The sequence below is a fragment of the Micromys minutus genome, assembly GCF_963924665.1.
Source record: "Micromys minutus genome assembly, chromosome: 32".
In the NCBI taxonomy this organism is placed as follows: Eukaryota; Metazoa; Chordata; class Mammalia; order Rodentia; family Muridae; genus Micromys; species Micromys minutus.
Window position 1 is genome coordinate 18,799,709 of NC_137967.1, and position 17,900 is coordinate 18,817,608.

At 49.7% G+C, this 17,900-nt stretch overlaps 1 protein-coding gene across 1 annotated transcript; it reads right to left on the reverse strand.

Annotated features, from left to right (window-relative positions):
* Positions 1-3,746: 3,746 nt before the first annotated feature.
* On the reverse strand, positions 3,747-16,699 carry PLAUR (plasminogen activator, urokinase receptor). Its single transcript, XM_080908295.1, has 7 exons — positions 16,635-16,699; positions 13,891-14,001; positions 12,081-12,224; positions 7,460-7,615; positions 6,781-6,915; positions 5,046-5,192; positions 3,747-4,139 (listed from the first exon to the last, which is right to left on the reverse strand). Exons 1-7 carry the CDS (start codon positions 16,690-16,692, stop codon positions 3,907-3,909), a joined length of 984 nt encoding a protein of 327 aa, XP_080764421.1. The 5' UTR covers positions 16,693-16,699; the 3' UTR covers positions 3,747-3,906.
* Positions 16,700-17,900: the final 1,201 nt, after the last annotated feature.

The window sequence follows — 17,900 nt, forward strand, 5'->3', positions numbered from 1 at the left end:
GTAGGTATCTGACTACTTTCCCCTGGGTTCTGGGAACCGAGCACAGGTCCTGATGCTTGCACACTGAGCGTTCCACTGGCTGCTCTATCTCCCTAACGCACGATAGACTTTCAACACGGAACTAGCTGGCATCCAAGTTAGACCCATACCACTACAGGGGAGTTACTCATAGTTACTCATAATGACCTTTCCCTACACGAGCATGCGGACATCCATCCATCCATCTCGATGTCTTCTTTCCTAGCTTGGGGTACCCTGGGAGAGACTGTTGTCATCTGTCAGCTCTGCAGCTTCCTAGAGAAGGCGGGTCACTAGGAGATAGGGGTCCTGTCCCTTCAAGGCAGTCTCTCCATAGGGTTTTGGTGCAAGCGACACAGAATCCAACTAATTCAGCTGGTAAAGAGCAATGGTTCCAGTGGGCTGTGGACAAGGCTCAGTGGGTGGAGTGTGTGCCCAGTAAGCACAAAGCCCTGGTGTGATTCCCCAGCACCACAGAAACCAGGCATGGTGACACACAGTGTGGCCTCCATGCCCCACCCCCACCCCGTTTCAGTGAGGCCAAGGGGATCTCCCCCCTGAGTTTCCTTCAGTAGACTTCTTTGTTTGACTATCCTTTTCTTCCCTGTGCCTGGACTCACTAGTAATTCTAGCCCCAGGGCTGTCTGCCAGCCATCTCTCAAGATGAGAGGAACCATCCGTTCTCAGGACAGACAAACGGCCAGGTCATGCCAAAGTGATAGGATGGTTGTGGTCATGGTCATGTGCACCTTTTCCTCTTCTCTCTGTCTCTCTCTCTGACTCTCTGTCTCTCCCTAGTGTGTGTGTCATGTGTGTCTGTGTTTATCCAGGTACATGGAAGCCAGAGGACGTCTGGTCCCTTGGAGCTAGAGTTACAGGCACTTGCTCCATGCCTGGCTTCTTCCACACGTGCTAGGATCTCAGCTCTGGTCCTTAGCATTGCACGCCAGGAACTCTTAACCACCGAGCCCTTTCTCAGCCTCCCCTCTCCTCTTCTTCAGCATTGCTCAGCAGGAACGCTTAAGCTAGCCCTCGCCTCTTCCTCCTCCTCCCTGTCTCAGCACACAAAGGGTCTCTCACTTTGTAGCCTCAAATGCCAGATCCTGCCTTCATGTCTTGGGTCCTGGGATTTGTATCTTGTCCAAGAGTATTGCCACTTACCTGTCCCTAAAGCAGTGTCTATTCCTGTGGGTGTTTGAATGAACATGGCCCCCTTAGGCTCATATGTTTGCATACTGGGTCTCCAGTTGATGGAACGGTTTAAGAAGGATTAGGGGGTGTGGCCTTCTTGGAGGAGGCGTGTCCATAGAGGCAGACTTCCAGGGTTCAAAGGGCTGACATCATTCCCACTTGGCTCTCTCTGCCTCAGGCTTGCAGATAAACATGTGTTTATCTGTTCCTGTCACCATGCTCCAATTTTATATGTTACTTTGGTCGTTGTCCTTGTCACATAACTAAGACAGTGGCTAAGGGGACGGGACGATGTTAATCACATCAGAGAGGACCACGGGGCCTGATTCAGCTTGCAGTGGAAAACAGCTTTCTTAGGCATTAGTGGATGCTGGAAATGCAGTTGCTGGCCCCACTCTCTGGGGATGGAAGTGGCCAGTCGTGCACCGTGAACTGCTTACGTGGCAGATGTCACAGGATCTCGTTGATGTTGCTACTTGCTTTTCCCAGTTCCACCCCCCATCCCCCTTTGCTCTTTTCTGAGAAAAACAATGACCTTCTCACTTACAGTGCCAGCTGCCGTCAATAACCAGATGACACCAAGATGCATAAAGCAATTCAGGCAAATGGAACGCCAAATGGGGTTTGTCCAACAAATGTCGTAGGTTTTCTGCGTTTTTCCAAAGAAGTCACCTGAATAAATGACCCTTTGCTGTTACTGCCTCTGAACATGGGTGTAACGCCTGAAATAGAGGCAGCCATCTTGAGATCATGAAGTAGACAAACGTGGACCGTTTTGGACACCGAATTCATCAACTCAGGAATTCCCTAGCTCCGCAACTGCTTTTTATATGAGAAAAAATCAATTTCCTTCTTTTCTTTCAACCATCTTGAGTCGGGTGCAGTCTTGGCCACATGATTCATACAGATTATGTGGAAGCAGTCTTGCTTGCCAACTAGAACATTCTAAGTGGTGGGAACTTTCTTGGCTTTTTTTTTTTTCCACTTACTCCTCCTTACTTGTGGCAGGATCCCACCCACAGGGTCTGTTTCCTGGCTCCACTATGAGTGGGCTGTAGATCGTGAGAACTGCAGGATTGGGTGACCTTCCCTGGCCCCAAGCTGAGGGGAGCCGTGGGTAAAACTGGTGGATCCTTCAGCTAAAATGTGAGAACCCGGGAAAAGGAAATGGTGGGTTTGGTCTTTAGCTCCACAGTAGCTGTTTCTGTCTACGATGTGGGAAGTCAAAAGTAGGCAGTCTGAACACCAGGGCAGTGAGCAGTGGGAATCGCCGTCTCAAAGCCATGGTGGGTGGATGCTACCTGAAGCGTGACAACCGAGGTTGGTTGACCTCTTGCCCACACATGCAGGTACACATGCGCGGGCACTCATGAGTGCGCATGTGCGAGAGGGTAGGGAGGGACAGAATCTGCAGGAGGGAGCCTTTTCTGATTTACACAGGTTCCTTCTTGTCCCTGGCGAACCCCAGGAGACCCAGGACTTTGCTTAGATTCTAACTTCCAATAACAGTTTCTGCTTAAGTCAGCACAAAGCAATTTTATCTCTTGCAGCCAAAGATCCTGAAAGACCAACTCAGGAGCCTGCGACACTGAGGCCTAATACACACCGTAGAATAGGACCTTATGAGAAACCTGATCCTAGACCTTTATACCCACCGGAGTGGCTACTTCTACCCTCTGAGCCCTGCTGCAAGGCATCATGGGAGAGGAAGCCTTAGCCTCTGTATCTTTTGCATTTCAACCAGGAAGCTTCTCATACAACGTCATCTTCAGTTCTCTCTGCTGCAGGGCATGATGGGAAATACAGCCTTGGCTTTTTTTTTTTTTTCCCTCCCCTTGGAAGGCATCATTGGCAATGATACAGTCTGGGGACTGGGGCGATGGTTTTGTTGGTACAGTACTTGGCCACAAAAATATGAGAAACCCCCAGTACCCATTTAAAAAAAAAAAAAAAAGCCAGACGCATCTGTGCTTACAGTGCTTGGGAGACAGGAGGCTCTCTGGAGCACGTTCACAACCAGCATAGTCAAACTGGTGGGCTCTGAGGTTCAGTGAAGACAGCCTGTCTTTAAACAGTGAGTTGAAAAGAAAGCCGGGCACGGTGCTACACACCTTTAATCGAAGCGCCGAGAAGGTAGAGGCAGGTGAGTCTTTGTGAATTTTAGGCTAGCCTGGTCTATAGAGTGAGTTCCCGGGTAGCCAGGGCTACATGGTGAGATCCTGTCTCAAAACAAAATCAAACTAAAAAGAATTTTCTGCTGCTTGCTTTCATCTTCTCAAGCTAAATATGACAAAGGGGAGACCCAGCTTTGTTCTCTAGTACAAAAGTCTTTTATGTATATGTATATATATATAGATACACACACACATACATACATATATAATATACACATTTTATGTATATATAATATATACATCTTATGTATATATAATATACATTTATGTATATATAATATACATTTTATGTATATATATAATAACTTAGAGAAATAACAATGATAATAATAACAATAATAACAAAAACAACATTAACCAATATTAACCCCTTGCTGCCTGCAGCCCTTGTTTCAATTCTCTTCCGGTTCTTGGAAAAACTGAGGTCCAGAGACGACAACACAACAGCACGCACACGTCCTCAGAGATGGAGCGGAGAGGAGGAGGTCAAAAGTCCCGAGTCCAGCCAGGGCTGGTTCAGGATTCAGGTCCAGAGGATACCCCATATTCTGAGGGTCGGGAGCAGCGAAGCAATGAGGGTGAGGTGAGCAAGGCCCGGCCTGGGGGCGCCCCCTGTGGGGCGGTTACAGCCACTACCACTACAGCAGGAGACAGAGACATTGGGGTGGGTCGGGAGGAAGGAGTCGGCCACGTGCGAACCTTGGCACCAGGAAGCCGTGGCACAGCCTCTTACGGTGTGACTCTGGTTTCCCATCGCTGAGGAGAGAGAAGAGTCCGTGAGCCCACGAGAGAAATCTCAGGAAAGCGACAGGCTCCCGGTGGTGGGCGCCATAGCCGATCTCCAGTTCCCCATTGTGAGCGGGGCTTCCCAAAGTGTGTTCCAGAAACGCCTGGCAGTCCCTCAGACTCACACCAGGATTGATTTCATAGTAACACTGAGATGTCATTTGGTCCTTCCAAGCTTTTGAGCGTACAAGAGATACTTTTCCAGAGAAACCCCAGGACGTGATATTGTAACAGGCAGAACACGAAAGCAGAGCCGAGGACCAGCTGTCTGCTATTAAAGCCAGCCGGGAAGAGGGTTGTCACACAGTAAACAATGACAGCGTCCCCTTCGAACGTTTTCATTACGAAAAACACAGGCATACCCCCCAAAAAAACCCTATTATTTATGAGACCAGCAGTGGCGGCACACGCCTTTAATCCCAGCACTCACAAGGCAGAGGCAGGTGAATCTCTGTGTCTGAGGCCAGCCTGGTCTACAGAGCGAGTTCCAGGACAGCCAGGGCGACAGGAGAAGACCCAGTCTCAAAGAAAGCACGTTAGGTGTAATGAAGTGTATTGGTCTTGTTGGCTTGACAGTCCCATACCTCTTGCAATTTGTTCTTTCTGCAGGTAAACACCGCCCCTCACCCCGCCCCCCGCCCCCAGGGTTTCTTTGTGTAGCCCTGGATGTCCTGAAACACGCTCTTCAGAACAGGCTGGCCTCGAACTCAGAGATCCTCTTGCCTCTGCCTTGTGAGTGCTGGGATTAAAGCCGGGCACCACCATCCCCGGCTAAAGTGTCATCTTTACCATAGGAAGATCCACCCGGCCTAAGTCTGGCCCACCTGTCAATCAGTCTGATCAGTGGGTCCCCCTCCAGCTCCCACAGGGCCTCACCATCTAAGCCCGTAGCCTCCAAGCACTGATTCATTGGTCCGCGGCAATCAATGAGGGACGTCTCTGCGTGGGAACACCCATGGGTATGGTTCCCCTCACAGCTGTAACACTGGAAGCCATTCGGTGGTAAGCTCTGAAGATCCAGAACTTAAAGATGAAAACAAACAAACAAAAGACATCACGAAGATTAGCTCTACTGGGTCAATGCAGCCCATGCTCGGCCCGAGGTGATAGGGCGCCACCTGATGGTCACACCCGGGAACTGCACTTTGGGGGGTTGGATTCTCCACTCAACTGATGCCGGACCCTAACAAACTTTGTGCCATCAAACAGGCCCTACCTTCTAAAGAGTTGCTGTGCAGAGTTCTTCACTGTAGTAGCCACTGGCTGCCCGTTTCTTAAGGTTTAAAGGAATTGCTGTTAAATATAATCCTAGAGCCAGTGAGATGGCTCAGCAGGCAGAGGAGCTTGCGGTTAAGTCTGACGATCTGAGTTCAATCCCCAAGACCCTCATGGTGGAGAGGGAGAACTGACTCCTCAAAGTTTTCTTCTGAATGACCTCTACAATTAAACTCTGGCGTGCTCGTGCGTGTGCTCGAGTGGGAGCACGTGCGCGCGTGCACGCGCCCCCCCCCACACACTACAAATTTTATAATTATATATATGTGCGTAAAGTGCTGCAGAGACCAGAAAAGAGAAATCAGATCCCCGGGAGCTGGAGTTCCGGGTAGTTGTGAGCTACCCGACCATGGGTACTGGGAACGGAGTCCAGATCTGGCACCTACTTTTAACTGCTGGGTCATCTCTTCAGCCCTCAATACAAACTGTGGAAACTGCTGTTGAACAGAGAGATGGTCCACAGTCTGGTATTAAAGGTGTTGCCCGATCACGCCAGGCTTTTCCCTGTTCTTTATCTGAGATAGAGTCTCGTGTACCTGGGCTAGCCTTGAAACTCGCTGTATAGAGGGCGACTTTGGACCTCTGACCCTCCAGACTCCACTTCTGGAGTACTGAGAGTGTATCTAGGTTCAAATTAATTAATATAAAATAATACGTTTGGGACTGAGGTGGCACAGTGAGTACAGGTGCTTGCTGCCAAGCCTGGGGACCTTTCTGTAATGCGTAAGACTCTGGCTTCCACCGGCTGCCTCAGGGATCAAAAGCAGGGTCTTGCAGACCATTAACAACCTTAAAAACATTCATTTCTCTTGTTTTATGTGTATGAGTTCTAGCCCGCACCTGTATCTGTTCCGCACGCATGCAGTACCCATGGTGTCCAGAAGATGGCACCACATGCCCTGGAACCGTAGTTGCAGATGCGAGCGGTTGTGGGCCTTAGGACTCAAACCTGGTCGGTCCTCTGCAAGAGCAGCCAGTGCCTTTAACCACTGGGCCACCTCTCCAGCTCTGTCTACTATATTTGTAGTAGAAGAGCTATATTTGTATGGACTTGCTATGAAATAGTTTCCTTGGCCTTAACCTCATGCTGTGTTGGGACACCACGGTGGCTGGGACAGCCTGGCTCTATACTCTCGGGACTCACAGCTTTGTCCCCACCCAGAGTGGGCAGAGCTGGGGCATGCGGGGTTGGGTGGGCTGTGCGTGCTTAAAGAGTAACCCGGAACCAGATTTACAAGTCAGGGCAGGCCTCCAGGAAGGGGTGCTATTGATGCTGGTCGAAACGTGGGAAAGAGAGAGCTGTAGAAAGAGGAGATAGTTTTGTCTTGATCCTCACCTGGGCCACCGTTGCAGTGGGTGTAGTTGCAACACTTCAGGAAGTGAAAGGTCTGGTCGCTATGGAAACCTGCTGTGCCAGGGCATCCAGGAAGACTGCCACAGCCTCTGATGTAGCCTTCATCCTTCAGACTCCCTGCATTGGGCAGAGGGCAGATCGCGGTAAGAGGTGGCTGTTGACTTACCCCTTGCGCACACGCCTTTTATCAAAGGCCCTTGTTTCTTAGGGTAACTATCCCCGGCCAAAGGATTTCATGTTCCTTTCTCCCCTTGTCATATGATAAAGGAGGCCTGAACGATAAACAGAATTTCATGCACTTCCGGGATTTCTAGAAAGAAAACCCTTATAAAAGAAAGAAAATTTTGTTTGTTTTGTTTTGTTTTGTGTTTTGGTCCTTCTTCCCCCCTTTTCTTCTGCCTGGAATGTGGGCACCAAGTCTGGAGCTCTGGTGGCCACATTGTGCCATGAGGCAGTGATCAGAAGGAAAGTACTATGCAAGACACAATGAGGTGACTGGGTTCCTGGTCATTCTCAAGCTGATCCTGTGACCCTGAACTTCCAGTCACCGTGTGTTGTTCGCATGGCTGTGCGAATTAAGTTGTCTCTGGCTTGCACTCCTGCTACCTGAAGATCGCTATTGGGTGTGGCCTAGAGGACTTGCCAGCGGGTGGGAGTTTACTTTCTGTGTTCTGGAAGGTCACCACTTCAATACAGTGTTCCGTAGGATGGCGGCATTGCAGGCTTTGCTCCCGGCCCCTCTCACAGCTCTGGTCCAAAGACGTGCAGGACAGACACTCAAGGTAACGGCCGTAGGGAAAAGTTCGCCCTCGGGCTCCTAGGAAGAGGTGGAAGTGGTGGTTTAGCAGGCCAGTTCTTATAGAGAACGCCACTCGGAACCTCTTGGTCAATCACCAAGCCTATCTGTCCCAAATCCTTCTAGACAGTATTCTGTTCTTTTCAACCTTTGGTAAACCCTCGGTACCTGCCACTGCCATCTCCACCCCAGTTCCTCTCAAATGGCCCTAAAATGAAGTCTTTAAAGTTTATCTAACCCAGTTCTCTGCTCATCGCCGTTCCATAGCTGATTCACAGCCAAGCACCTGAGTGTGGTACTCACGACTCACTGAGGACTGGGTGCTGGCCACCTGCCCTGCCTCATCTCCAAGTGCCAGCCCCTTCCATGCTCGCTTCCATCCTGGCTACAGTCTTAGAACACAGACTCCAAGTGGCACCAGACTTTCCAGTATTCAGTTGTCTTTGTCTAGAACACACCTTTGTCCTTTGCTCTAGTTTTTCCTAACTCCTCCCTGTTCTTCTCCACCCTAAATAGCACCTCTTCTAGGCAGGGGTTTTAACACTGGGCCACGCCCCCAGCCCCTCTGAGCCACGCCCCCAGCCCCTCACTGGGGAACTGTAGGCAGGGGCGCTATGATCCAGTTGTATTAGCAGCCCCTCTCCCCCTTTTTGATACAGGGTTTCACAATGTAACCATAGTCCAGAATTCTTTCTCTTCAGCTAGTTCATGGAACAGTGCGGTCTTAGCTCTGCCTTAGCTTCTGGGACAGTCTATCTGGAACCACAAATAATTGCTCACTGATAGGTGACCTGAAAGGTCAAAGCCTCACTTGATGGACCCATGGTAATCTTGTTGTTTTTTTCAAAGCTTCTAACTGAGGCCAACTGCATGGGTTACTTTTCCCTGGAAACACCATGTCATCCTTGCCCAGGCTTTGGCTCACACCATCCTATAGCTTGGCACAGCCTCTTCTTCCTGACCCAGGAGACTGGAGCTGTGTCCGAGCTGAGGCGGTCCACTGGCAGGCTTGAGGCAATTAGGTGAATCACTCCATCCAGAGCCAACTTCTCTATCTTGTTCAAAGAAAAATGCCTCAAAGGCTCACAGCCCGCCTCTTCCCACACACTTCCACGAAAATCAGAAGCAGAACTTCCTCCAGGCACAGTGGTACATTCCAGTAATCCCTGGACCTCAGTGCCTGGGGCCAGAAGACTGCAAATTTAAGGATAACCTGGAGTTCACAGGAAGACTGGGTCTCAAAAAAAAAATCTAAACAGAAATTTCCAGCATAGCCACACTGCCTGCCCCACCCCTCGTGGTAGGGGGTGAGGGAGTTCCGTTGTTATAGCTTTTCCCCAGGATGCCCCTTTCAATATGGGTCATGTGACCTTCAGGCATCTGCTTAAATCACTTTTTTGTTTCTTAATGGCTCATTCATAAATCTCTCTCTAGTCTCATCAGTGATCTAACAAGTCTTGGTAGAGAAAAGCACTTGGGAGGCTGAAGCAGAAGGATTCCTTAGTGAGGAGGCTCAGTGGTAGAGCCTCTGCCTAGAATCCCCCAGTGAGGGGCTGGGGGCATGGCTCAGCAGAACAGAACAAGGGCTTCTAAGAACCTACCTTCCATCTGTGGTACTAAAAACAAGTATTTGACTTCCAGACCTGTGAACTCAGTTGCCTCTTGGTTCTGATTTTGCTCACCCGAGTCTCTATTTGCCTCTGCTATGGTCGGATGTGGTTTGTCTCCCTGTGAATTGGTCTTTAGTGTGGCAGAGTGTTATGAGATGCACCTTTAAGGCAGGAAGCTAGTGAGAAGCTGCCAGGTCATCTGCAGGCTGCTTTTGGAAGTGATTAATTAATAAATTAACTTTGGGGGTGATTCTAAGCTGGCTTTCAAGAGAAAAAAAAGTGGTTTTTAATGTTTTTCCCCTTCAATTATTTTATGTGCACAGTATTTTGCTGGCACCTATATCTGTGTACCAAGTACATGCAGTACCAGAGGTGGCCAAAAGAGGGGGATACACACACAGACACACACACACACACACACACACACACACACACACTCACATCTGGAACTGAAGTTACCGGGGTCTTCTGGAAGAGCAGACGCTGAACCACTAAGCCATCCCAGAGCTGTGGCATCCTGTTTTGAATTTTCCCTCAGGAATATAGTCATGAGGTAACAGGGTACTTGGGGTGTACCATGTGTGTGTGATGGGGAAAGGCTCCGGCACCATACTGTGTGGCCTTCCCATCTCCCAAACTGTGAGCTACATAAACGTCTTTTTTGTCTGTATTAACTTATTTGGGTTGTTTTCATTTTGTTGTTTTTAAGACTAGGGCTCAGTCTATGTTCTAGAACCTGCTAGGTGGACCAGGCTAGCCTTGAACTCACAGAAATCCTTCTGCTGTGTCCTCCTAAGTGCTGGGATTGTGGGTGTGTGCCACCAGGCCAGCCAGGCTGTAGTTCTTTTCCTTACAGCTCTTTGGTGCTTACTAGACAAACATGATTTGGCCCCACAATCAAGGTAAAGCCATGGAGTCAGTTGTTTGTAATTCCAGTCCGGAGTAGGCTGAGTCGGGAGGGTCTCTCAGACTTGCTGGCTGCCAGCCTCAGGCTCTGTGAGACCCTCTCTGAATAGAGTTAAGTGTGGAAGGGCAGAGAAGGACAGCTGCTGCCTTCCTCTGGCCTCTCTGTGCACGCACACACATATACACACACTGTGCCACACACACACACACACGTGCACACATACACAGACAATGCTCTCACACACATATACTACACACACATATATACACACACCACACTGCACACACACACATACACAGATAATGTACTCACACAGTCAACCACACTACCCTACACTACACACACATACACAGACAACACATTTACACACATACAGACATGCATATGAACATACATGCCATTCTCACAGACATGCACACATATGCACACACACACATTCACATGCACACATAGCACATACATATACACACCCATACACACATACATACACACAAACATACCATATACACACCACACATCCTTGTACATACACCACACTCTCCGTGTCTGGCTCCTCTCTTCCGAGGACCATGGGCTCAGAGTACCGGCCTTTATTTTGTACTCCTCAGGGATCTTTAGAGCTGTCACTCTCAGAAGCACTACACTGATACCCGGAAAGAAGCCTCTGCACTGGTCACACACCACTGAGGTCCCCTTATCTACCTGACAAAGCTAATAAATCCATCAGGACACTTCTGTCCCAGCCCAGCGGACACCCCGTCCTCACCCACCCGCGCCCATTTCTCCCCATCTTCTTGCTTCCCCCATCTGTCCTCTCTGCTGAGGACACAACCATTTGTCATCACCAGGACAATTAGAAGTTAGTCAGGGCAGGAATCTGATTCTGGCCCTAAACTCAGGAAACTGGCCTGAAATTAGAACGTTTACAACTGAAGCTCAGGACAGAACACTCATTACTGAAGCTCCGCGGATGTAGGTGTGGCCATCTCTTTGTCTCTTGAGACCCCCTCTTGTTTCTGGTCCCACCCCAACCTAGCCCCCAGAAAGATGTTTATAGGATTGTTGATTATTGGTTTGCTTGTTCCCAGACTCAGAACTGATCTTATCTTTCTGCATGTAATTAAAGTGGTTTAAAAAGAGAACTGAATAAAAAAAGGCTTTGCCTCAGCCTCAAAACTGACTGAAGACATGTTATAGTTTTAACTAACTGTCTCTTTTTTGTTTCAGTCCTTGCTCCTGCCCTGGGGAACCTGCTGTCTGACTGAGCTGGCCTTAGACAGCTAGGGAGGAAAACTAAGATATCACACATGGTAGGCAGGGGCTTCACCACTGAGCCACGCCCCCAGCCCCTCACTGTGTGTTTAGACCAGGGGACAGTTTTGTAGAGAGTGGGTTCTCTCCTAGCACTGGAATTTAGGGATTGAACCCAGGTCACTAAGCTTAAGCAACAAGTACCTTTCCCTAGGGAGACATCTTGTTGGTCCTCCTTTTTAGTTCTTATTTTGAGACAGAGTCTAAGTTACCCAAGACTGACCTTCAACTTGTAATCATTCTGTCTCTTACAGGCCAGCACAACCAAGTCTGGTAGATACGTCATCTTGACATGACAACCAGGCTTTTAGCCCCACAGCCTAGGGATGATTTTATAGTCAGTAGAGAAGCTGGGCATAGCAGCTCGAAGATCTAATCTCAGTACTCAGGAAGGTGAGGCAGGAGGATACCCTTTTCTAGCCAGCCTGGGCCATATCATTTCAACCAAACAAAACAACTTGGTGCTGGGCTCTTGAGAAATGGGGGAGGGGATGGCCTCAGGGAAACTGATGGAGGAGTGAAATTGGGCAGGGCTGCAGATGCATTGGGGGAGGGACTGGGGTGAGGGGCAGACTCGGTGCTGGGGTGACGTAGGTCTGGGGATAGAATCAGGGTGCTGATGGGCCTTGGCTGGGGGTGGCGAGGACATGGGACTCACCAGGTCTGGGCCTGTTGCAGAGGTTTGTGGCACACACGGTCTCTGTCAGGCTGATGATGCTGGAACCCATGCGGTAGCTCATGGTCCTGCTGGTCTTCTCGCTGTGTGCACAACCTCGAGTCACCACCTCCAACTCATCATCATCTACGAGGAAAACAGCTTCAGTCCCCAAGTCCCAACCAGCTCATGACACCCCTGGTCACGGGGTCACCATCCCCAGAGCCAACCCTTGGGTGCCTTTCTTCTTGTTTGGACCAACTCTGTTATCTTCTAGAATGATTCTCCATTCCCCCATACAGGTCACGTGGATTTTCAGAATCTATCCCAAGGTGAATGAAACCAGCAGGGAGGTGCATTTAATGGGAAGAAAAATAAATGTATTAATTATTCGTTAATTAAACTTTTTTAGGGGGACAGGATCTTGCTGTGTAGCCCAATCTGCTCTGAAGCTCTGGATCCTACCTCAACCTCCCTAGTAGTAGAGTCCCAGGTGTGTATCAAAGTGTCCAGCTTTTATTTTAACTTTATTTTGTGTGTGTGTATATATGTGTGTTTGTGTATGTGCGTATGCATGTGTGTGTATATGTGCATGTGTTTATGTTCATGTGTGTGTATGTGTGTCTGTATGTGCTTATGTGTACTTATGTATGTACTTGTGTGTATGCATGTATATGTATGTGTATGTACATGTGTGTATGTGCATGTGTGTGCATATGTGAGTGCATGTATGTGCATATGTATGTGTTTGTGTTCTTGTGTGTGCATATGTGTGTCTATATGTGCTTGTGTGTGCCTATATATAATTGTGTACATGTATATGCATGTGTATGTATGTGTGCATATATACATGTGTGTATGTGCATATATGTGTGTGCATGTGTGTGCATGTGTGTGCTTGTATACTCTTGTGGAATTTAGAGGACAGTTTTTAGGGGTCAGTTCTTTCCTTCCAGAAGGTCAAACTCAGGTTATGGGGTTTGGCAGCAGTTCCTTAGCCTGCTCAGCTGTCTTTCTAGCCCTGTCTCAGGTTTGTTTGTTTGTTTGTTTGGTTTGGTTTTGATTTCTTAAGACTGGGTCTCTCTGTGTAGCCCTGGTGTCATGGAACTCAGTCTGTAGACCAGGCTGGCCTCGAACTCAGACATCCCTGTCTTTGCCTCCCTAGTGCAGGTATGCTGGTGTCCACCCTTGAGAGTTGCAGGCAGGAGGATCAGATGTTTAGGGTCATCATTGGCTACAATGTGAGTTTAAGGATAGCTTGTCTTAAAACCAAACACAAACCCAAGACCAAACAACAACCAAACTAAATACCACCCCGCCACCGCCAATCCCAAAACAAAGCAAAAACATTTGTCCATTGCTCTAAGTAGCACATGGCCATTTCCAGGGTCTCACCAACATTTAAAAAATTCCCTTAGACTTATCTTATTACTTAGTGTGTGTGAGTGTTTTGCCTGAATGCACGTCTGTGCACAATACCCACGCCTGCTGCCTGAGAAGGTGCTGAGCCACCAGGTGGGTGCTGTAAATGAATCTAGGTCCCTTACAAGATCAACAAGTGTTCAGTTACATGTCTGTAGGTGACTGTGAGGGCCTTGGCTCTCCCCGGAGCTGGGGTTGCAGGCGGTTGTGAACCACCCCATGTGGCCATTGAACTGAACTCCGACTCTCTGGATGAGCCGCTGGTCTTAAATGCTGGGCTGTCTCTCCACCTTTGTTAGAGGTTTGACTTCTTTATTTCCTTAACATCTGGAGAGAGATGGTTTTCTGGCCTACTGTTTCCTGTCAGGGTGTTGGGGGTGGTCAACCTCACCTTGCCATTCCCGAACCACTGTGGTCCTGCACAGGTCCTGGCCCGGGTCACACTGCTCCACCAGGCAGTTCTGGTTGCTCTCACACCGTATGCACTGCAGGCCCTGGGAGGCTGCGGGGAGAGGGGAGGTAGTCAGCAGGTGAGGAGCCAGGGTTTGTCTCCCACTACTGTGCCTAGTTCTCTCAGATCCATGGTCCCCCCGCCTTGTGTGTGTGTGTGTGTGTGTATGTGTGTGTGTGTGTGTCTGTCTGTCTGTCTCTCTCTCTCTCTCTCTCTCTCTGTGTGCCTGTCTGTCTGTCTCTCTCTCTCCCTCTCTCTGTCTGTCTGTCTGTCTGTCTCTCTCTCTTTCCCTGTCTCTCTACCTCTCTCTCTCTCTGTGCCTGTCTGTCTGTCTGTCTCTCTCTCTCTCCCCCTCTCTGTCTGTCTGTCTGTCTCTCTCTCTCTCTTTCCCTGTCTCTCTCCCTCTCTCTCTCTCTGTGTGTCTGTCTGTCTGTCTCTCCCTCTCTCTCTGTGTGCCTGCCTGTCTGTCTGTCTCTCTCTCTCTCCCCCCCTCTCTCTGTGTCTGTCTGTCTCTCTCTCCCTCTCTCTGTCTGTCTGTCTGTCTCTCTCTCCCTCTCTCTCTCCCCCTCTCTCTGTGTGTGTCTGTCTGTCTCTCTCTGTATGCCTGTCTGTCTGTCTCTCTCTCTCTCTCCCTCTCTCTCTCTGTGTGCCTGCCTGTCTGTCTGTCTCTCTTTTTCTCTCAGATCTAACTTTATAGTCCAAGAGCTCAAACTCCTAGCAATCCTCTGCCTCAGCCTCCTGTGTGTTGGGATTACAGACATGCATCACCTCATTCATTCTAACTCTGCTCTTTTGCCCCCTCTCCGCCTCCCCTTTTTTTCAAGACAGGGTTTCTCTGTGTAATTCTGGCTTTCCTGAAACCTGCTCTGTAGACCAGGATGGTCTTGAACTCACAGAAACCCACCCATTTCTGCCTCCCTAATGCTGGAAATAAAGGCGTGCTACGGCTCCCACCCCCCACCATGAACCAACATTCTAACTCTTCCCACTTGTAAGGACTTTCTACCCTGGGTCCCATTTAGGTCCCGTGTCCTCTCTACTTGGTCACCTCAGGACATTGGCACTTTATCTCTTATCCTCCTGTTCTGTCCTCTTCCTCAGTTTCTCTTCGATGCTCTCTCCAAAGTGGGGTTTCATCCCGAAGCTCTAACCCCGACCATTAGCCCTCCAAGTCTATCTCAACTGAGGTGACCTCCAAAAACATCCCCCGCTTTCCCCCACCACCCTCCCCTAGCCCCGCCCCATAGCTCCTGCCTGTCTTAAGGTCGCCTTCCTTCCTTCCTTCCTTCTTCTAGACTCTAGTCCCGCCCTCTGGCTCCTTCCCTAAATTCTCTTCTTACCTTTATATTATTTTATGAAATATTGTTGAAATGTTTTTACTACTTATGGCTGGTGCGAAACTCTATGTAAGCCAGGCTGGCCTTAAAGCCAGAAATCCGCCTGCTTTGGAATTAAGACTATTTTCCCACCGCGCTCGGCTCTATTTTTGGTAGACTAGCCCTGTCTAGGCTTCACCTTAACGACATAGCCCAGCGGATCACAACTTCCAGGAGAGGTCATAAATCAGATATCCTGCCCATCAGATATTTACATTGAGATTTATAACAGAAGCAAAATTACAGTTATGAAGTAGTAACAAAAATAACTTTATGATTGGGGGTCAGCACACTGTGAGGAGCGGTATTAAAAGGTCGTCGAATTTGGAAGGTTGAGAGCCAGTGTCATAGACCCACTTCAGCCAAATGTTTGTGCCACCCTAGGACTGAAGCCCCTCCTCCCCATCTTCCCCTAGGCCCCGCCCCGCCCCTAACTCTTCCCCAGTGTTACAGCCCCCGCCTCAGACTGTCTAATTTCTAATCAGGACTTTAGCGCCTGTCTAGCCCTGGTCTGGCCCCCCATTTCCCAGACTCATCCCAGGAACAGAAAGGGTGAGTAACTGTCCTGAACCACACAGCCAGTACTGACCCCAGGTGGCAGCCCCACTCCAGGGTCCCCTCCTCCCGGGCTCTTATTTCACAGTTAGAACTGTCCGGTCTGAGCCCCGAGATCCGGTCTGCAATTTAGAGCGGGTCCCCTTGGTGTCCGCCCCTTTCTGCAACCAGAGTCCCTCCTCCTCCTCTCACTCCCCCCTCCTATCTTTTCCCACCCCATTAATCATCTCAGGCCTGCAGCGGACTGGAGAGGGCTTCCGGAGTTATTCGCCGAGCCAAACCCTGACGAAATTCCTTCCCCATTCCCTCTGCTTTCTACACCATTTCCCCCACATTTCCTGGAGGAAAAAGGCGAGGTCGTAGCAAAGACTAGTGTACTCGAGGGACAGGCTCTGGGCTCCCGCTAAACTCTGTGGCCCGTTGAGGCGGGATCCCCACAAAGACCAAAACACTTCGGGGGGGGGGGGGAGGTGAGGTCACATGCCAGGTAATCATTCAACCCCTAGCTGTGTGCTTTCAGATCAGCTGCTTAACCTCTCTGTTCCTCCGCGCCTGTGCCTGCGTTTGGCTTCCCCGCCTGTGCCTGCGTCGGGGAAGCCTGGTCAGTGCCAGGAACCAGAGTTTACTAAATGAATGCCTGCGGGTATCTGACTGTGCCACATGGCTGAGAACACACCCCGAGAATAGCTGGATTGGAGGAGAAGGGTGGAGTCCTTCCCGAACTCACACCGGGTGTCACCACGCAGCCCTTACCTGGGACGCAGGTCATCACCAGCAGCAGCCGCAGCAGCAGCTGTCCCGAGAGGCCCATGGGTTCTTCTTTCACCTCTGCTCTAGACGCAGGGTGGGGAAGCAGACGGTTTTGTGACCCCAGGGCTCCTCCCACTGTTTGCTAAAGAGTGAGTCAAGGTTTGCGTCGGTGCCTCGCCTTCCTCCCCCATAGCTCAGAAAACTGCCCCTTCCATAATGAGTGTGTGTGTGTGTGTGTGTGTGTGTGTGTGTGTGTGTGTGTGAGAGAGAGAGAGAGAGAGAGAGAGAGAATGAATGAATGAATGAATGAATATGAGGGAGAAAGAAAGAAAAACAGGCAGCTAAGGTTAAATTCGTCTCTAGCCTTGGCTACTTTTTAACCAATCAGTTTATGTTTTCAAATTTTGTTTTATTTGAGTTTCTCCAGCTAGAGGCTTGCTATGCGGACTAGCTCTGAACTCGGGAACCTCCTGCCTCAGCCTCCCACCAGCCTGGATCATGGACACGTCACCACACTTTGCCCGGGCAGTACGAGTTCACACAGTTCGGAAAACATCTAGAACACCAACTTGCCAAACCAGAGGCTAAATTCCTTCAGCACCTTACCAAGGACTTCCTGGGTGCTGTTCCAGGACCTGGGAGACAGCAGGAAACAGCAAGGGCTCCACCCTTTCAGCCATTAGGGTGGGGAGGGGACCTTACTTATCTAATCTCTCCCATCAGATGGAGATCAGGAAAAAAGACAAGCAGAAAGAAGAACAAAGGTACGTAGGGAGGGGAATGGCTTAATTGCTCTGGAGAGCAATCCAGGTGTCTGCCCTGAGAGGTGTGTCCCTTAAACTTGGAAAGAAACCTAGTTACAAACCTAGAGAAACCTTGTAAGGGAAGCAGAGGAGCGCTGTGCCCTGAGGGCACAGAATCACGGGCTCAGTGCAGTTGAGGAGTGGGAACCAGAGAGAGCAGAGAGTAGCGCTTACCTGTACAGCAGTGATGTCACCACTGTGAACTGTGAGAACCCTGAGTCACTGAAGCCTAAGCTTGGAAAGATGAAGCCCTGAGGCCTTCTGCGTGATTGACAAGCACTCTACCACGGAGCCACGCCCCCAGCCCCACTCTGGGGGATTCTAGGCAGGGGCTCTACTACGGAGCCACGCCCCCAGCCCCTCCCTGGGGGATTCTAGGCAGGGGCTCTACCACTGAGCCACCATACTCCAGCTTGGCTTGATTTAGTAATTTTAAGATAAGGTAAAAGGAAAGAGGGGGGGGGAG